This window comes from Syngnathus floridae, chromosome 14 (genome assembly GCF_059516105.1).
Source record: "Syngnathus floridae isolate MCC-2025c chromosome 14, RoL_Sflo_1.0, whole genome shotgun sequence".
In the NCBI taxonomy this organism is placed as follows: Eukaryota; Metazoa; Chordata; class Actinopteri; order Syngnathiformes; family Syngnathidae; genus Syngnathus; species Syngnathus floridae.
The window spans coordinates 10,012,217-10,034,053 of NC_142426.1; the positions used below are offsets into that span (position 1 = coordinate 10,012,217).

A 21,837-nucleotide genomic window follows, 5' to 3' on the forward strand; every position below is an offset into this window, starting at 1 on the left:
GAAATAAATGCAAATTAAATTAGTTTTTATCTTACCATATAATATATTAAAGACTGCAGTAAATACAAACGCTCCTTCTATTAAGCGACAAATTGTCATAAGCTAAAAAAATCCAAATTAACTGATGTTTCCCACAAAGGCTATAGCACCATGAATTAAAAAAAAATAGTGTAATAAATTTGTTCTGCTCCAAAGTTTGAACAGAATTATATACAAGTCTAAGACACAAGTGTGACAGTAATTAGACACATTTTATAAAAAAAATTGTTACGGTAGAACTGGTATGCTAATTATTATTGAATTAAAAAAAAGTGGAATAAATGTATTCTGCTGCAAAGTTTGAACAGAATTACATGCAAGTCTAAGACACATGTATGACAGTAATTAGACACATTTCATATTTTTTTTTGTTACAGTAGAACTGGTATGCTAATTATGCATGGTTAGAAGGGCAGAAAGAGCCAAACTCTCTGCTTCTGTTTTTAAAATCTTACATAAGACATCTGGTTGCGCTCATTCTTCATGCCGCACCATTTTCATTCGTGCGACACACTTGCCAATTTGATTTTGTTGTGCTTGTAAAATACTGACAGATATCACTTGACAACTTCCACAACTCTGGCTACCTTCAAATAAAACCAACAAAAGTTATATTGGATCTTTCAATTAGGTCAGCCTGGAGCCTCAATCAAACAGGCTTTGCTAATGAAAATTGATCACTGGTACTTGTGTGGTCACACAGTCAGTGATGACCTAATTAAATTACCTTTTATGGAGTACAATTCATTTCACACATGGATTACCACTACCACCCAACACAGTTTAAAATGTTCTCCCCAAGGGGGGCCCATCACACAATTTGAGGAGGACTGAACATGAACATGTTTGTAATGAGAAAGCATATGGGAAAAAAAATGTGTCAAGGATATGAAACTGACAAAGTAGGACTTTGCAATTGATATATCTGTTAATTAGTTCTAATTCTGCAACAAAGTTTCATACAATGTAAACATGCACAGTGAGTGTAGATCAGCATGTTGTTTAACAACCTGATTATTTTTAGTGAGACTGCGGTGAGGAGCATCTTAGAGCAAACAGATCTAAAAGACAGAAAAATAGTTGCTGCTCTCTGTGCAGTTGTGCCTTTAAAATCTTGAAGATGACGCCATTACAAACTCTTCACACGCGTGTGTGTGTGTGTGTGTTTGTGTGAGCGTGCATGCACAGACACTGCTAAAAATAGCTGCTCTATATTTGAATGAGTACAGTCAATGTCTAATCAATATCCCAGCTCTTTCCTTATAATTGCAGTCTCTAAACAGATCTGAATGCTACATAATTCTGTAAACTATTATAAAGCGTATTGGAATAAACTACAAATAGAGAAAATAAAAATGCATGCTTGGTTTAACTTGAATTTGCTTAATATTTTGTCCCTGTTTTTTTTTTTTGGTCCTGTTTCATACATTATCTACCATGAAGCAATGCAAAGATGTGGTGAATCAGCAAGATCACACCTAAGAATGAGGGGTTTAAATTGGCCTTGCTAGCGTGAAGAACCCAGACAGCGAGCACTCATTTTCAACACTATTTTTTCCTGACCTGCTATTTTTTTTCTTTTTCTCGTGGGTCACACCTGAGAACACGCCACTTCAAAGCAGCTAACAGACCCAATTCCATTTTTGTGGCTGGAGAAAGAAAATCCTGAACCTTCTGCGGCCAGGTCAAGATCATTTTTCTTCAAAGGTTTTGATGGTAAATGGACATTTTGGTAACAGCGGTAACAGCGGACATACATACCAGCCGAGGTTGGCACAGAAATTAAAACATTGGTCTCGCAGGTCCCATGATGTCTCCTAGGTGGTGGAGATGACGGCAACACAGGTGATATCATTAACGGAGTTGACTTCATTGATGCCATTGCAGCTGAGGCTTCCGTGGCGTCGGTCACTGTGAGCGAACGCCGGACCACCATGTGCGGGTAGGGCACCCTGAGTGGACACGCTGTTCCCATTACGGCAAAGTTGGTTAAGTTAGGCGTTACTGCTGCTGAGCCTTCCGCACCGCTGAGGAACATTTCAGCATTTAACGTGGGAACAGATAGGTGAGAACAGTCCGACATTGCTCGTCTGACCACACTTCGCTGGGGCAGCTCGTTGGCTTGATTATTTTTTGTCCCATTGTCGACTGTAACATCTAATGTCACTTTGCTGTCTTCACTAGAATTCGTCTTTGCATCCTTACTTTCTTTTCCACCTGTATGAGCTTCAGCATGGTTCAAGTTGCCTTTTACCATCACTCTTCCCTCTCCAATGATGTTTGCTTGGTTAGATGAAGCAGGGAATACGGAGAGCCTTGAAGATAATGTCTTGTTACTTCCTGTTGCGTTGACTATAGATTGAGCAGCAGGTTGCTCATCAGGATTTTGCCTCCCTATAGGTGACTTGAGTCCTGCGTCTTCAATCAGACAACCAGTTGAATTTTCTTCAAAAATATGCTCAAATGAAGACGAACAAACTGTATTTGGCTGATTATTCTTGTCTCCTGAACATGAACGACCAGTCGGAATAGGTGTGTCCTGCTTTTGTTTAACTTCTTGGGATTGCTCAATGTAAACTCCATCTTTGCTTGGGCGAGAGCAGTTCAGGTTCTGTAAAAGGTTTGTTCCAAAGTTAGCATTTGATCCAGGTTTAGATTCCAGTGCGGCATTGAATAATTTCCCAGGAGAAACTGCTGGAGAAGTTGATGAAGAAGAAGGGGAGGAATAGGGAGAAAGAGGGCTGCTGGGAGTTTGTCCTGCACTCCCGAGAGAAATGCCTCCCCTTTGTTTTTCCGCCTTCGGTCCCCCACCTGTTGTTTTGTTATCCTCGACGATCAACACAGGCATATTTAGACCCAGGGTCTCTGGTGTGATTCCAGAGGATGTTTTGCCACACCCTAATCTCAATTCCTCTTCAGTTAAAGTCACATTGAATCCCCCTTGTGGGGTGGTCGCAACCTTCCCACCAGGTGCCATCTGGCCTGGGTCATGCAAGCCGCTGTGGTCGGCCAAAACTGCAGGGATGTTGGCAGCTGAGAGGGTAAGTGCAGGTTTCGGTTGCTGCTGTTGATGCCCACTGGATGGTTGTCTGCACCCGTTGTTACCAGCAATAATGCCAGGCTCCTGCCACTGTGAGCCAGACAAAAAGGACATTTTCCTGTTGTCGTATGCGTCCTTTGCTCGTGCCGCTGTGTTACTGAACCCCTTTAATTCCGTCTTGGTCTTTTCTGTTGTTTGAGTCCGTCTTCCTCTCTGTTTTCCTCTTGCTTAATGTCCAGTAAGGGAAAAATGCTCTAAATATTAGAGCTTAAAAAAATGGGGGAAAAAAAAACATCCTCTGTATAGTGATGCCCGAATTGGTTTGAGGGTGCGATTGTTCTGAAGTGTGAGAAGAGCATGCACGCAAATTGTATGTGCATGTCTTAACAAGTGTGGCAAGGAAAACTCAGATAAGAGCGAGTGTGTGTCTGGTAGTCTTGCTTCCTCTCTGAGCTCTGCACAGATCAGCTGTAGGGATAAATTACACCTTGCGCTCTCTCTCTCGCTCTCCCCCTCTCCTTTTCTCTCTCTCTCTTTCCTGACATCACACAATCACATGACAACCGGGAATATTCCCTCATTTGCTGGTACTAAATTTCATCTAGTCCCTAGCGACAAACATGTACAAGCATACGTGAGACCACCATTTCCATACACTTACATGGGCTGTGTCTGAATGTCCATCCTTTTCCCCTAATCCATCTTTCACGATATATTCCTGCACTATATGGTACTAGAAAATAGTTCCCTCATTCTGTTTGGTGATTTCAGACAGCCAACTCACTACTTTTTCCTTGTGGCATATCAGGTGACCACCGTACATGTCCTGACAAAGATCCCAGACTATTTATTGTGAATAAAAAGTATATTTATTTTAAACTGTTTTCATTTTCTTAGTTGTAAATTTCTTGAATTGAATTAAATAAACTGCCTTTCATATGTTGATTTAGACTGAGACACAAGGAGAGATTTGCAGGAAAACACTGAGGACTGCAATTACCCTGACAAGTGTGATGAGGCTATTGACTGGCGACAGATGTGAAAAAAAACAAACAATGAATATCTACAGTGACTTCAGTTGACATCAATTATGATAATTTGTGCGCTTGTCTTAGAAATTATATTATCCCGTTTTTGGTTTACACAAATGAGTATTTTTATTTTGTAAAAAATAAAAAATACTGGCATTCAATCACAGAGGCTACTCTTATTTCCTTTGGCCCAAAGAATATCTTATGCACTCAAAATAATGTGTTTCTTGAAAGATGCTTGTAATAAATGTATATACTGCTGATTTCAACTGTTTACCTATTTGTAAATTTGTTATAAAGTTGCTATTTGCAAACAGTTCATAGTACATAGTTCAAGTGACACACCCATTTAGGAAGCTGAAAACATACTCATAACAACACGCCACCAACGCAAAGGCTAACTTCAAAATGAAAGCTTACCAAAGAATTTAAAGACACCAATAAAATCGCCGGGCAGCACGATGGCGCACTGGTTAGTTCATTACCTTCATAATCTTTAGCTACCCAGGTGGGACTATAATCACACCGAAACAATAAACGGGATTCCCTGCCAATTCATGACTCTCCCTCATAGACCCTAATCTCTGCTTCCTTTCTTCCTCATCCAATCACACTTCATGACGTCCCAGACAATTGGAAATTACAGAACTCATGACCAAAATCCAATGATTATTTTGCGTACCACCAGAGAGAGAGCCTTGAATATCACTTGTTGGTAAAGTACAATTTGAGAATCACTGCTCGAGCATACTCATGACACTAGTGAGCATAAACGGCATAGAAGATGGATGAATGTATTCAAATGAATGCAATAGTTTGTCTTGTGTTTAAATGTTTAAATAATAAGCCGAATTGAATTAAGTCCAACCCTTTTCAACAAAAATGTTGCCTACATGCAACACATATCTTATGATGATGTAGAGAGTCATTAGGTTAGATTGCTGTGCCTGTTGTAAAATGGCAATTTCAGAAATGGCCCTTTGGTAATAATAGTCCAATAAACCACTGTTAATTGAATCCAAACAAAGGCCAATCACTCTGGATATATTGATGTCCAACTAAGTTTTGCTATTTTTACTGGCCTGCAGTCCAGAGTTGATAGATGATGTCATTCATTTACAAACATTAGGGAAACATAGGGGTACCGAATAAAATGAGATTCTTAGATGATGTTTTCTACCCAGACAGTCTCATAGAGGTCATGGTAAATGATCTTTATGAAGGTCAGAGATTTCTGAGCAGCTGGAGACAGGGGAGCCAAGAGGAGACAGAGGATGCTACAGCTGCCTGCCTGTGGTGCTGAGAAAAGAGGCAGAATGGGTGGGGGCCGAAGGAGGAACAGAGGGTTGGGGATCTTGTCACAGTGTTTCTATTTTTAATCTTCAACCTCACAGACTGTCACACCCAGTCCACTCCTTCTCTATTCCTCCATCCCTCACTTGCAGAGTGGTTTAGTTGCTATGGCAACCGCCTCCCACATCTCCCCGACAACGCCTTCCCCTCTCCAACAACACCCTCAATTGCCCACCCCACCCCTGCAGTGCAGATGCAGTGATTACTGCGTTGTGGCAGAGACTCAGAGAATCTGGGTAGCCAGTGGAAGATATGATGTGGTCGTAGGAGACAGAAAGGGCAAAAACATAGATAAAGAAAAAATCCAAATGGCAAATGTGGACATAAAGGGAATGGAGATTAGAATACAAAAAGGGAAAATGGAAAATACAGGAAAGTGCTTTGTTACAACAACAGCTTTTGTGATCTTAAAAAATATTTTAACAGGTTGGTGGGCTGGGGGTAGGGGGTCACACTCGGAAATACCATTGGGGATGCAAGGTGGTCTAGCGGAGGAAAGAAAACTACCCATGTGGACAGTGAGACTGTGATTTGCGCTAGATTTAGGGCATGCTAAATATTTCTTTTCCTGGAGTTAAATCTAAATATAATTATGTTCTTTCAACTCATCTGGTGTGAAAAACTCATAGCAATAACACTTGAATCAAATAGATCACAGAGGTAGCAACAAAAAGAGCACCAACCCATGTCACTGCAACATCACAGTGTGGGCTAAATTAAGACTGCATTTTCTCCCCTGTGAAAAATAGGGTTTTCTACCAACTCGCTCTAATTGAAAACAAATGAGCCAAGACTGAGCCACACAACACTATTAGCAGCCAATGCAATTAAAAGGGGTCGTTTCTCATGCAGCGTCAGTGACAGCTCAGCCTTCTGTACATCCTCAGCAGGAACTGCTTCCTCAAGATCAAGAGGATACAGTATAAGCAGATGTGAGTGGGATCGCTTTGAACACTATTTAAAGCGAGAGGTGCAGAGGCACAGACTACAAGTGTACTGTAAACGAAAAGATTTAGTGCATGTCACTGAATGGCACACCCTACAAAACAGCTGCTGACCTTTGATCTTAGAAATATACATATAGATCGATGCCGTAAACAAATTGGAATATTTCCAATGTCAGACATGTATGCCAAAGATGAAATGATGATGAAATAATAAATAATGATGCAATTATGTAAGCTCTTCGAGTTGACACCTTTATTCTTTATAATATTGGACTAAATTGCTATTTTATGAAACAGCTATTTACTATTAGTGTTACAGAACTCAAACATCATACAATATGGAAACCTTTCCCAATGCTAATTCCATGTTCATTTGTAAAACCAGACTCCCTTCTGCTTTCATGGGATACCATGTCTGGTGTTTTTCACTATCATGAGGCCATCAGCCATCATTAAATTTAAAAACGTTTTGTCACAAAAAAACAACAACAAAAAGACTGCAAGAAAGGATTGTACCCGCTCAGTGTTTCCTTTTAAATATTTGCTTTAAAAATTTAAAGCATATGTACAAATTTGATATGATGAGTGAAATATGACTTACCTGGTGCTACTTCGTTGGCAGCATTGTGAGAGCAAGTGAGAGAGAAGGAAAAAAAGAAAGACAATTTTAAGAACCATCATGCTTGTCACACTCAACTATTATGCAACTTAGACATTCCATTACCCAATAATTGTTAAACAATATATTATCACAATATATAAATTCAAGGAAGTGCAGAAACATGTCCAGTAAGATGTTGCAGTTGACAGATTTCAGATTGGTCCCAATTACACTCTAAGGCCGATTCTCATTGTTGTAAGAAAAATATATGAATTTAGACTCTTTGCCACATCAAATTTAGTTAGAACACTGCCACTTACTGGTCAGGTTATTAAGTGAGGAGAATAATACAGCACACTATATACTTCATTCGACAGAAAACAGATATCGTAAGTATAGCCAGAGCATTAAATCAGACGCATTATATAAGTAAATACAATTCACCCCAGATTACAGGAGAAAATGCATTGTAAAAAAAAATGACACCCAAGATGGTAGGTAGATGATGATCCAAAGTATTTCACAATTTTAGTACTTTTTAAAGTACCACATGAGTGGAAGCCCAATGACAAAGGGTGATTTGTGGATTAATATAGTACACAAAAGAGAGGCCAGTTTTTACAAACTGCACCAGATAATACTATCATGTTTAAGGTTAGAATAAAACTTTTAGTACAGGAAGTGGGGCAAGGGTATGAGGGATCAGATTTTAGTATCTTGCAGTGGATAAAAGTCTACACGCTGAGGGTTGTGAAAGATGGTCAAAAAAGAACGCCTGCTAAAATAGCCGAACTTTATTTGGTGTTAATCAGAAGCATGGCTCCTATTTAAAATTAGTTTGAAAATAAATGGGTAATTCTTAACTTAGCTATATGTACACACTTGCATCACTACATTATTTCAGTTTTTTATTCTCCTCTCTAAAAGCTTTTTTTATATATTTGGCATTGTACAGTTAGTTTCTAAGTGTCAAAATGAAGGAAAAGGTTTTGAACTAAATATCTTTCATTGTCATTTTTCCATTTCACAGTTGTGTAGACTTTTTATATCCACTGTAGTAGCACACATTTTTATATAACATTTCATCTTCCAAATTATAGTCATGTATACTTTTAACAACATCACAACAATTACAGTTAGAGAACTAGAGCTGTGACGTTTTTTGTTTTTAGCCAGCTTGCTTCACACTGCATTAAATTAACATTTGTGTTTCTATGGGCACAGTGGAAAGTTACACAAGCTGTTGGCCTTACGAGAAAGGACAGAGGAGAAATAATTTCACTTATCTGATTTAGCAGATCAAGTAATTAACAGGTTATGAAAGAGGTAATAGAGCAATACACAGCAGCAAAGCATAGTGGAACCATCATTTGGAGCCCGACTAAAACAATTTGAACATGTCCAGCATTTGCGCAAGTCGTTATGAAGGGACATAATCACTTTTAAAAAGCCTTCCAGTAAAGAGTTTCTTCACTATTTTTAGTTTGTTTGCTTTTGTATGCTCAACTGCCGCGACCCTTGTAATTAAAAATATGGACCAAGGTCCAAGCAAGTCTAGTACTCAATCCACAAGCAAACAGGCATGCATAGCACAAGACAAATATAAGCAACTTTTTTTTAATTTTAGATGATCAGCCCCATGTTAGTCATACTATTCCCTGTAGTTCACCAACCTTCCAGTGAGGGGAGCAGTGGTGATGCGGGAGCTGCAGGTGTGGTGAACAGAGATGGGGTGGCTGCAGCTTTGTTGGGAGTGTCTGATAATGCTGGCTTTACAGCTTCACTGATAGTGGAAGGAGGACAACCAAGATGCATGACTGCACCGGTGGAGACTGTTGCATTAACAGTAGCGGGAGATGCGTTTGGACTGGGAGCAGTTGTGGGGGTTATGCGTGAGGCTGAGGGGATGAAAGGCTTTGCATCAACGTTGAGGACTGATTCACGGGCAGATTTAGAATATTGGGTGTCTGTGACAGGTGAGGGGCAGGGCTTTGACGGCAGAGCAAAGTTTGGAGGGACATCTGAAGTGGTCTTAGAGGCTTGTGAAGAAGAGACAATGACGTCTGCTGATGCGGACAAGGAAGTTGACGAAAGTTCGGGTGCGTTTGTGATAGGGGTGGCGTTCTGTGAGTCGGGGGTAGAACCTGGCGGTGTCTGGAGGACTGAATCGAGAAAAGAGAACGTCTGGGAGACCGGGCTCAGATTGTCCCCCGTCGTTAATGCTAAATCTCCACTAACAATCCCTAGTGTACTACTTTTATTGGTAGCGTTGCCCGGTGAGCTAATTGGTTGAGGTTTGCTGGTCACATTTTGGGTAGACACAGGGTAGTCATCGACACACATGGGCTCAAAGGAACTAGGAGATGAATCTGCTGTGCGATTGGTCAAACTTGTAGGTATTTGCGTAGATGGAGAGAAACTTGGACTGGGGTTGGATTTAGGAACTTTGGAGTCCAAAGGGCCAAAGTCTGTTGCTGTGGCCCAAGTAGGAGCCACTGCAGCTGGGATGGGAGACACCGGCTGCTGGGGTGCTCCCCACTCCTCTGGTAGTCTTGCACGGCTTTTCATTTTCTTGCCTTTCACTCTACCTCCTGCCCCACTCTCTCTTATTTCCCACTCCCAGTTGTCTTCCTCCTCCTCCTCATCCTCCTCCACACCCTGTCCACCCTTATCCTGCAAGCCATGTTTGTCGGAATGGCCGTTCTTCTCCTGGCTATCCAAGAAGCTGTAAACCTCGTCACGCCCCTTCCTCTTCTTCTTCTTCCGCCTTTGCTGTTGCTTGCCAGCCTCACACCCCGATCGTTCGGGACTGAGGGGTTCAGATGTGGAGGAAGTGGGGCTGCTGTCATCCACTGAGCCGCTGGGAGAAAGGGTGGGAGCTGCCGAGGGGGGAAGGTTTTATATGAGCAGGAACCAGTCACATACTGTGTCAGAAAGCAAAATTAAATACCAAAAAGAAATAAATTATGTGAAAAGGTAGGCTCTTTGAATTATGTCTAAATGTATGTCCTTAAGGTCCCTGAACAAAAAATACTGGGAAAAATATACCTCAGAGTCAAAAGGCACAATGAATCTTGCATTACTTGTATCACACATCTCTTTAAGGCTTCATCCACATGCTCTTTTTCTTTGACTTCCAAGGTTTGTGTGATGTTGCCAAAAAGGATTACAATTAATTAGATGAAATAGGTTGAAAAACCATTAAGTCTAAAAGGGAACTGACGGATTAATTGTGGAATAGATTTATTTTATGTAGATTATTTTTTTCATGGGATCAATAGTTTTATAAACAAATCAGATTGCTGTCCAAAAACACAGAGTGGACTGCGGTAGGTTTTTAGGGTTCCACTGTACTCGATTTATTCACTAAACCTAAATAATTAAAAATGTGTATCATTTTTAGGAGTACTATATATATCATTTATAAAAATTCTGACTAATAGCATTTCTAAATTTGTTTTACATTCATGGCACATTTTAGGAACCAATCAATTTGTGTATGAAGGAGACATACGTAAGTTTAGATTCACATTTACCTAATGACATCATCATTAGCAGCACAACCCGAGATACAAAAGGGCTTGTTTATGAAGCAGCTATATATAACATAGCAAAATAGGCATACAAAGTATAACAATAAAGCGAGTGCATTGTGAATACAGTACATCATTAAAAGCAGGATTCAAAACAAATTCATGCGTGCTGGGAGCATCATGAAATACAATTATCCATTGCTACACATGCAATGATTAGAAAAAAATAAATAAATCATGTTCAAAAACAACATCTTGGAATAGGTAAGAGAAAGGAATGACAAGCAGTACATGCAAGATATTACAAAATAAATGTTTTGCGTATGAACTTGCTTGAAATGATCCAATCATTTTTTCCCCCTTGTTATCTGACCTGTCATTAGATGAATAATAATTATATAAACTCCTATTTTTATATTTATATAATATGACTACATCTCACTCATCCAGCGACTAAAGAAATATATGTAAAAATTGAAAATAGATACTGCTAAAAAAAACAAACCGAACCTTTATCAATCTGCTTTCACTTTATCTTTTCATGTAAAAGATCTCAGCTTCTATCATCTCTGCCTTTCGGTCTTACATCATGGAATAAACCAATCAAAACCTAGGAAAAGGTGCATACCACCCTAAAGCCGACTTTTCACTTCATAGATTGATTGCTGCTTGGCATGCGATTCTCCGGCTGTAAACAGCTCGGACAGGGGTATTAAGGTATTTAATGGATGCAAGTCTGGCACGCTCCCAAAATATGCATTATTGTTCCAGTGTTGAACATCTGATCAAATCACTAATATTTATTAATCATATGGAACTATGACCATATATGTCAACAGAATAAGATGATTATGTAGTTATAACAATTTTCCTGTCAATTCCTGTCAATCTTCTTTAAGATAGAGAAAGTACTGAGCTGCGTGCTTTCAATAAATAAATAAATAAGAAGATGCAGGAAATCTAAAGATAGGCGTCAACGCGACACTGAAATGGCTCGGTCGGATGAAAAGGCTGCCCTCTGCTGCTCAAAGTATTTCCTTTGTCATCACATCACACATTGGCTACACTGGAGCTCTACAAGAGGCAAGATTTTTTTTTACTAAGATTTCATATTTGTTCTTTTCATTTCAGAATTCCAGGCTGGGCACATTCATCGAAAGCACTTATAATACATGCATTTTAACATACATACTTCTTATCATCACTTCACTAATTTCATCCTTTCTGCATGCAGGTTACCTGGACTGCGATCCAAAGACTGGATTCCTGGACCACCAGAAGAAAACGGATCATTTGGTTTGAAGGGATTGTTGCCACTGGTGTTACTGATGTTTTGAGGCTCTGAACCAAAGAGGCCAGAAGTTTTCTGCGTGTCCGTAGATTTTCCCATTCCCATCTGGCCTAGAGAGGAGTTCACGTTTGTTTGGAACGGTGGCATGCTGGAACCCATATTACCACTCATTACAGACTGAGAAAATCCTGGAGCAGAGAAAATAAATACATTCAACAGGTATACTCCACAATTCACACTAACACTTACGAGGTTCCTTAATTCAGTTATCATTTACCGACACCTCGTCACACTTCTTTAATCTATTATAGCAATTCATGTTTGGAAGTCACTTTCATTAAATTCTAATAATATTTCTTACATTTAATTTTGCTATCTTAAACCGGGCAAAAAAACAAGATGAAGAATAAGAGAACCTAGGAATGAGTCAGGCATGCTGGCATCCTTTGTTTTGTTCTGGTTCCACTGGTCACTCATTCCACCCATCGTAGGACCTTGGAAAGCAAAAGCGAGGAAGACAGGAATCAGTAAATTAGTCATTTAACGTAAAGTTAACCCCAGTAGCTTTCATTCAACATTTGCAGATCACCATTATCTGGATAACTGTGAATCAAGTCACTCAAACTGTTTCTTGTACTTAGTTAAAGCAAACATTAAATGTCAAATAAACGACAAATTCTTACCAGACAGGTAGTCAGAAGTGAATGCAGGTTGTCCAGGAGGGTCTTGGCGTCCACCTGGAAACATCATTGATGAAGTCATCCCAAGTCCTGTCAAAGAAAAACACTTATGTGTAACCAAAACAGTATATAAAAGTAATTCTGTCAGTGGCACCAGTTTCGTTTTTTTTATCCATCATGTTGAATTTGTCCCCTGACAAGGTCCATGCTGCTTGCTCATCAAAACATTTTGCAAAACTGGCTGAACCAGCTCATAAGTGTCTCTTTCTCGTGCGGGTATTAGTGCATCTTTGACAATGACACATGCAGACAAAACATGTCGCTGAAGGGTCTATTGCTATGGTTACACCAGAAGAGGACGACAGCATCTGTGACTCTTGGCGTTCGTGTCTCACCATCTCAGAATCATCACATTTGTATGTGTCATGCTAGTGAGTGTGTTAGAAAAGGCCTCTTTGGCACGCATGATTAACTAGATAGCTTGAGCTATGCTGTTATCTTGCTGTGATAACAGAGGTACGTCAAAAAAGTGGGCGGAATAAGTTGAATAATAAAATATAAGAAAAGGCTACTTGCCTTCACACAATAAATGCTTTTAAGGTTTCTCAAAAACAAATTAAACTGCTGTTTTGAGCTTCTGTGTGTATATGAGAATGACTGAAAAGGTGCAACAATTCATATTCCTATTTAGAAATGTTCTTTGCAATGCAGGAAAAGGCCCAGATTCAACACAGGAGCCTTTGTTACCTAATTTTGCAATAAACGCAATCGTTCATCAAGATGAGCGTATCACGAATTAGGTATATGAGAAACATTCTATATCACACAACAGGTAAATAAAAAAAAAAAAAAAAAAGGCTCAGGTGTAACGGGCACATACACTAAATGTGAGGGCAGCACAGCTGGAATCTTGTCAGGCCTCTGAGGACTGCAGTCATTCTGCAGGCTCAAGGTCAAAGTCCTTCTTTTAGTCCTTCTGCATCACTAAACTGAAAGCTCTCCTGACATTTCCCATCCAAGTAAAAGCTTCCAAAATGGGGTAGCACCCCTAAAATAGACACCCACATGCGTGGGTAGGAGCGAGTGGTTTTTAAATCAGCATCATGTACTGCAGTATTTCATAAGATGCAAAGTTGACCTTTAACTGTTTAGTTCATGGTGCAAGTACACAGTGGAATACTTCTAAACTCTTGAGGGGTAAGTCAGTTATTGTGACACAAACCAAAGCTGTTGTATAGAACTAAGTCATACTGCAAATATGATTCAGATTATTCTGTAATGTATAAACACTGCCTCCTTATTACAATATGTAGTAATTAACATTTTGACATCAAATGTCATTAAGACCAACTGGTCGTGTAGTAACAGTATTTGATCGACATCAGTTTCATCATCAACACTGATTTAAAAGGCAGCCAATAACGATGCAGTCAGGCGGTACAGGTTAACATAAAAAACCTGCACACAGTAGGACGCAACATAACCACTGGACGGATAATCGGAATGACACTTTCCTCAAAATTCCAAATGACATCCTACAACACACAGTGAGACATTTATCCTCTGGCCATATGTGACATTTAAGACGGAAACTGAGCTATGATCTTCAGTCAACAACTAGTCATCAAAAACATATAGCAGCAATCTGCCTTAAGTACAAAGTTTTATATACAGAAATCAAGATCCTCAATAAAAATACAATTTCCTCTAATGTTTGTAGTGACTCACCACTCTTGCCGTCCTTTCCATCCAGTAAAGGTCGGTAGTCACTTTTGGTCATCGTCTCGCCGACCTTGTCGTCATAACTCTCTTTTTCCAGCGCACTCATAAAGTCTCTCTTGATTAGTGCTTCGGCAGGGGCTCCGCCTGGGACCCCACCTCCACCCCCACCCAGTGCATCTCGCAAGCTCAGGTCCATAGTCGTCGAACTGGAGAGACAAAATACAGACACACACGCATCATTGGTTGTATTGCTCAGAGGTAGGGCTGCTCGAATTTTAATCATGATTACGATTTTGGCTCCACACGATCTCAAAATTCATATCATCGAGGAAAAATTCATATTTAGTGTTTACGTTCTGAGACGTGCATGCACAACTTAACAGCTGCGTCCCTGAATGTGTGGAAATGCTGCTCCAATTTCAAAAACATAATTGTACAAATAATCATGGTTTTAACATTGAACAAAATAATCGTGATCATGATTTTATCCATAATCGAGCAGCCCTACCCAGAGGAGTTATTTGGAATTATTTTTTATTTTTCTCTGCAGTTTTTTTTTCTTGAGTTTTCTGTTCTCTCCACAATCTGTCTCCTCACTGTCGTAGACTGACGTCAGATAAAAGTTGTAAACAAGTTCTTCCGCACCAAAACTCATTCAAGCATCTTTTCATTGCCCTTGCTTTGTGCACCGGAGCACATTCATGCTGGAATAAAAAAGCATCATTGCCAATCACAAGCCAAGCGCAATGTGTAGTCTAACTATGTTTTTTCAATTTTGATATTTTCCTAGAATCGCACAGGTGAAAGAGGAAGTTTGCAACTCTCCGCAAACATGGGACGGCGACTCCCCCTCATTCCATTTAAAATGAGGGCAGTCAAAGCTTACCATTACAGAAGCAGAAATTGACTTGCTAATAATAATATAATAAAATTATTATACCTGCTTTTTACATAATAGCTTTTTGAACATTTCCCTGACTCAGAGAACTATAAAAATAACAAAATGTCCACAATTTTTTAAATAAACATCAAGGTCCATTCATTGTCATGCCACTTGTGAAATGATACAAATATCAGCTATAAATGGTATCCTGACACTTTGACACCATGGCCTCCAAACAAACCCCTCATTCTTTTTTTGTTTTTTTTTACATCTCTACATCCAGGCTCCCGGTACAACAAGTTGTCATTGTCTCACAGAAGACATCCACACAAACACACGCACATAAGATACACACACACGATGGCCAGCAGCCAGTTTGAAAGCATGCAGTAGTGTAAGCAGGGAACTGTAAGCCATTGTTTCAGGGTAATGGTGCAGTATAGTGGAAACCAATTTTTTTTATTTATTTTTGCCACTCCTCTCGTCTTGCTTACCAAACAATTTTGTTATTGAAACATCTAAATGTGGTAGTCATGAATAGGCAGTCGCTAAACTCATAGTGCTCTGAGTGCATTTGTCTCTTATAATTCATTAGTCCATTGGAAGTTGGAACGGTTTCATAATCTAAAATATTCAGTGGCCTGAATTTAGAGATCTTTGTTGTGGGGTCTCTCATTCATTCCACACAAGTTTTTCCACTGTTTGTATTGTTAACATTGTGAAAAATTACTGTATCTGCACGCTATCAACTTAAGAAATCTAAGGGTCAAGAAAGGTAAGAATTAGCATGCATGGTTGGTTTACATTAATGATTTGCCCTTTGACCAATCCTATCTCAGTCATAATGTGTTAGATAACCTTTGATAATAATTAAAATAAAAACAAAATAAGCAATGCTAAATAATGTTGGCAGCTCGCAATTCTATATTGTCTATCTTGAAAACTAAATGATTGTTTCCTGGCTAAGATTGACTTGAGTAATTCAATTATTTCCTAATGTGACATTTGACATTATATATATATATATTAATATTTGGCTATATCTAGCCTCTTAATATCAAGCCTTTTTGAATTTCAGTAGTTCTTCACAGAGGGTGGCATTATGATGTAACTGGTGGCAAGCAAAAAGCTATGCCTGTCTAAAGTAAGAGAGGGAGCGAGACTGAGCGAATGAGAGGGGGAGAGAGAGGGAGGGGAGAGAGAGAGAGAGAGAGAGAGAGAGAGAGAGAGAGAGAGAGAGAGAGAGAGAGAGAGAGAGAGTGCCTGTTAAACTCAGAGATTAAAAACAATCTCAGTATTCACAATCCCTGGCTTTCAGCCACCTCTGCCTCTCTGAACCTTTAACCGCCTGCTACATAATCATCTCATGCTCCAAAACCCGAGGAGCACTCACGAAAACGCCGCACATGCACATGTAAACTAAAACACACTTGCATGGAGGCTTTGCAGGAGAAGATATTCTAATTTGAAAACGGGGGACTAATGTTCTAAATTGCATGCATTACATTAATTCATGGGCAGCTATTTGACAGTCAAACAAAATTTATTTCAGTGTACAATGAGACCTTGTATGACCTGCATGTGTAATGAATTAAGTGATACTGTTTCTTGTTGTAATCGTCCCCACAAATGTCAGTATACACTCACATTGTCAATATTTACTCAGAGTATTTTAATATGAAGCATATTTGCAAAGATATTGGGTTTTGTTAAGAGTGCACCTAAGTATACTCAAATGTCAAATTTGAAAGTATCATATTTGGCACCATCTGTATGAAAAAACAAGCTAGCCACAGGTTCGTCGGGCTAAGTGATGAGTCATTGTACAACATCCGCGGTCTTAGCTCATGATGTAACAGTAATGAATGGAGAGGTTAGTGGCCTCGGGGAGAAACTCTTTCCTGCTTTCATGGGATTATATTCATTGAAAAAGCAATAAAGAGTCATGTCACTAATACTGATGATGGGACTTGAAAATTTGTGTTGGGCAAATCACTGTCCAAGATGCATTTCAAGCAGCAGTCCAGGAAGTAGTAGAGTGATCCAAATTCAGGCAATAAATAGTATGTATTGTAAATTTACTTTGTAAATAGGATGTCGTTAATATTTCAGGGACAGTGTTTAAGGGCTACATAAATAATTTTGACTCGATTCCAACTTGCAGTGCCATGAAAGAGTATTTGCCCTCTATTTGTAATGAATTAATGTACGCACATTTAGACTGAGATTGTTTTTCAACTTTCAAATCATTATATTTTGAGACAAATTATTAAAAATGAACAAAATATTTTAAACAACCACTTCGAGGGAGAAAAAATCATAATGCACGAAATTGCTTATTTTAATAAGAAAATATTTCTTGCTATATTTATTCCTTTGCACATATTATATTAAAATATGGATTTTAAATTTTATGGCCTTAAATAACAAATTATGGCTATGGCCCATGATAATCCTTTTATTTCGAAGATTAAAAACTTAAACAACAAATCAAAATACAAGGACAATGAAAACACTACATTTCCCCTTTTTAAACTGAGTGCATTAAATCTGCTCATCAAATCCGTGCATGGTTGTCCAGGCAGTCAGTTACCAGGGTGACTCAGCACCTCATCAATGTGCCCTTCTTGACAGGCAGAAGCTCTGTCACGCATATACACAAACACAGACACACACACATATATACGTGCGCACACAGCGTTTCTGAAAAGAAAAAAAATGTTGATTAGTGCTGACAACACTGTCACCTCAAGCACACACACTCATCATACTGTCAGGAAATTAGAACTGTGCAAATATTTTGTCCAACTTGCCTAATGTTTGAACCATTTCTTCAAAGTTGTGGTCGTGCAGTGGGATTTTTAAAACGTATTCACTGGCATCCTTCCTGATGGCAGTGAATGAGGAAATGGTCAAAAATAATTTCTTATAGGTTTCTACTCAACCCTTGGTATTGCTCCGATTTTTAACATAAAAAAGTAGTAAAAATGAAAAGAGAAATAATCTGTACCACAGTCAAACCGTCAATATCAGAATACAACTAGGGCTGCACGATAAGGGAAAAACATGTAGCGATAATGATGGAATGCAGCGATATCGATATTATTGTAATATTTAGCATGTTCCAAAAGAAATTACAATTTTATTATATAATGAAAAGAAAAAAATCTGCAGCAAAATGAGCAAGCTCAATGTGTTATTGGCTACTTACTTGTAATTGCCCTTCCTGATGTAAGAAACATAAACCCACAATACAGTTATCAACTCAATCTGGTTCAAAATAAATACCCCAACCTTGGATAAAAGTAACTTCATCTGCTCAAAATTAAAGGCTACCAGTCAGCAGGTTCGGAAAGCAACCCGGCATTTGCTTGTGTGTATTGCATAAATGACTCTCGTTACTCATCATCTTCTCGATTTATTTTCCAGGCAGGTGTCCTTCACATTGCCTGTCCCCAAAAACCAGCTATAAAGACGATCTAAGACAGCCTATTATTCTGGTGTATTGTACCTACTCTGTCTCAAGGTTTGGAGGGGCAAGGATTGTGTCAGTAAACCTTGCTGGTTTACTTCAGTCTGTCATGGTAAACAAGAATTGATTGGTCTACCTTGAGGGAGGTAATGTTGAATATGATAATCAAAACTCAGCTTTGTCAATGATCCTCTGTTTATCCTTTACCACTGCGATGCAGTTCATTAAGGCGCTACTGTCATTTTCACAGATGCTGAAGCAGCAAAATAAACAACTAAAATTTGACTACTGTTTCACCATGTTTACTCAATGTAAACCAAACCCCAGTTCAAAATGGCAATAATAATCTATATATACTTGATCATTCATTGTGCTCTGTGAAAAATATGTGTAGCCTACTGTATTGCATTTATTTACAAAAACAAAAAATATTGCTTTAACTATTTGAAACCGGATGAAAGAGCAGCAATATAAACCACTTACAATCACTAGGTCATAAAATAAACGACATCTGCACTTTACAGTATCATAGACTATTTATTACAATAAAATTTTACCAACTGGAGAATATAAATTGTCTTTGGACAGCTGTTTGATCACATTCCTGTGATCGCACCCCTGTACTGCCTGCCCCTGCCTGATACACTGCCGTAATGAATAAGGGGACACATTTCCTGTAGAAGCACCCTATTAAAGCAGACAAAGATGCTTTTGTCTGGAAACACTAAGAGATAGACCTACTACTGCCCGTTTATCTGCTCATCACATACATGACTCAGACTCTATGGATGCTGGGCAGAAACTGTGGGCTGTACCAGATGTACTCCATGACCCCAAACCTAACTGCCTGACTGGTAATCTGAGAGGGATTGAATATAATCTCTCCAATCCACACAGTACAAAATCTACATGTACGTATATCATCATGCCAAAAGATATATATTTTAATAACTCTGATTATCAAAACACTTCATCCTTGTCGTGTGTATTGTAGCAATTAAAAAAAAAAAGGGGGTTCAAACTCACCTAATAAAGACAAGCGCTACAGAAAATGTTTATGTTGATTGATAATTTGTTCGATGCGCAACACAAACCTTTACTGCGTGTGTTATGACGTCAGTCTACGGGTTTGTTATTCCCGGAAGCTGCCATCTCCTTTAGTTCATCATCACTTGTGGCTTGTAGCTTAAAAATAATACAAAAAAAGAGCGGATGTGCACACTTGTGCAACTATAATTTTGATTTCCACACTTGAAAAGTCATATACGTATGTACAAAAGTAAATTTGGCATTTCACTTTTCCAAAATTCTGCAACATCCATCCTGGAAATGCCCAGTCGAACATTAGACAAATTTTTTTGAGGGCAAAGTCTGCAATCATTTTACTCTTGCTATACTTCCACGAGAATGGGCCCAATCCATGATATTTCAGTTTCGCAAGACAAACAGCTAGGCAGACATGGGCACAGACAGAACAATGTGGAGGCCTACTAATCCCCACAGAGAGGATACAGGATGTGCCAGGATGCCTTTGTGTCTATTGAGCGACATCATTTTATAACCAAAAGCTCTGGTCTAAAACAGTCTTTACCTGACAGGCTGCATTAAATCAGAAAATGATATTTTATGTAACAAGGTCTTCCATCCTACCAACGAAAAAGACAGCGTGTAATATAGGAAAGTCGAAAGAAACCTAGTTGGTGATCCCTCATTTTGAGATTTGATCGTGCGCATCACGTATGTCATTTGATATTATTATTCTGATAGCTGACAACCTACGGCCTAGTCATTTTTTGCATGCACGTAGATCGTCGCGATTGCGGCATCACTGTAACAAAGAGGAACGAATTCACGGATCTCCGCAGGAGACAGACAACACCCCCCACTACACGCCCACCATGCTCTGCCATTGTGGATGGGGGGAAACGTCGCATACTACAATGATCCATATCGCTACTCCGCCATCTGATGAGCTATATAGATAGGCCACATCCTTGCTGGTAATGCATACTGTCTTGTCATCTACATCCCACGCATTTCATCACTCATTTCAAATGATGGTGCAGAGCGCTGCAGCAAGAGCAAGGTTTTGCACGCGATGACATAACAGCCCAATTGGTGTAAAATGAAGAAATCAAATTCACTCACGGTGCACTGGTGTCTTGTTTTCTCGTAGCGTGTGTGTGGCTGTCAGTCAGAGGGGGGGATTAAAATATCTCTCCACCTTTCTCTGGTCACTAAAAAAAACGGTTGACAGGGATGAGAAATCAGTTCCGCCCACAATCGCCCGTTTGACCAATTAGAAGCCGGGACGAGAAACCCCATTCGGTACAATTTGCAGGCTCTTCGCGTGGCTCTTCGGAGGGTACTGTTGCCTTCAAGTGCTACCGTACATACAAGAATTTCCGCATATGCATAGCATCCAAATTATATATTTTTTTCTGTATATCCTCAGTGATGTCCCCAAAAGTCTTCTGAATTTGGGGCCATGGGGAAAGGGGCAACCAAAACCAACATTTATGTCATGTCAAAATAAGATGCCTCCCAGGTTGATGTGTCAAATCTAGATTCAAAACAGAGCAGTGCTAAAAACCTGTTTTGCAACTCAAAAAATGGATGACTTTCATTGTAACCTCATCTTTGACACGCTTACAAGGAGTGCTTTGGGCTATAATGTGTTTACATGCACAGGTTCATAATATCAGACAATCTAGCTAGACTCGGAGGATGCACCCAATAAATTGATGTCATATTTTTTTTTCCGTAAGTGTATGTATATTGCATGTGTGTGCTTTCTTACCACACACCATACAGTATATTACATGTAAATCGGCCACACAGACCAGATGTTGGAGCTCTGTGGACCAATCCAGATGAGTTTCCAACGGACCTCATCCATACAATGATGACCTAAATAAGGAATGAACCCCTGCAGTGTTAGGGCTTAGTTTAGAGATTGGCACAGTAATATGAAAAACATCCTAAAGCACACATTAAAGCTATACTGGCAATAGTATTAGAATAGAATATTACAAATAGATTGTAGAGACGAAAGAACTGCCGTGACATTTTCAAGAATTCTATCTGAAATAATATCTACTTTGATCAAGAGAATTATCGAGGGAGGCTTGGGAGATTTTCTGTCAGTCAGTGATGTTGGTCTTCAGACCAAACCAGGGGGTGCCGCGGAATGAAAGATTTGGAGAGAGAGTGGGGGAATTTGTTGAGGGGATTTGGAGTAAGGC

At 39.3% G+C, this 21,837-nt stretch overlaps 1 protein-coding gene across 2 annotated transcripts in view; it reads right to left on the reverse strand.

Moving 5' to 3' along the window:
* The window catches only part of map4l (microtubule associated protein 4 like), a 42,368-nt gene that overhangs the window by 15,424 nt on the left and 5,107 nt on the right, over positions 1 to 21,837 (reverse strand). Inside the window, exons 4-12 of one of the 2 annotated variants that reach the window (XM_088395598.1) lie at positions 21,393 to 21,521; positions 20,741 to 20,829; positions 19,687 to 19,777; positions 14,244 to 14,443; positions 12,519 to 12,605; positions 12,252 to 12,329; positions 11,784 to 12,023; positions 8,685 to 9,890; positions 7,012 to 7,020 (exon numbers count right to left, since the gene is read on the reverse strand). In XM_088395598.1, the coding sequence (XP_088251724.1) occupies positions 7,012 to 7,020; positions 8,685 to 9,890; positions 11,784 to 12,023; positions 12,252 to 12,329; positions 12,519 to 12,605; positions 14,244 to 14,433 (1,810 nt within the window). In that variant the 5' untranslated portion in view covers positions 14,434 to 14,443; positions 19,687 to 19,777; positions 20,741 to 20,829; positions 21,393 to 21,521. Of the gene's footprint in view, positions 1 to 1,800; positions 3,524 to 7,011; positions 7,021 to 8,684; positions 9,891 to 11,783; positions 12,024 to 12,251; positions 12,330 to 12,518; positions 12,606 to 14,243; positions 14,444 to 19,686; positions 19,778 to 20,740; positions 20,830 to 21,392; positions 21,522 to 21,837 lie in introns of those variants that run through there. The other variant, XM_088395599.1, reaches the window with a different exon arrangement.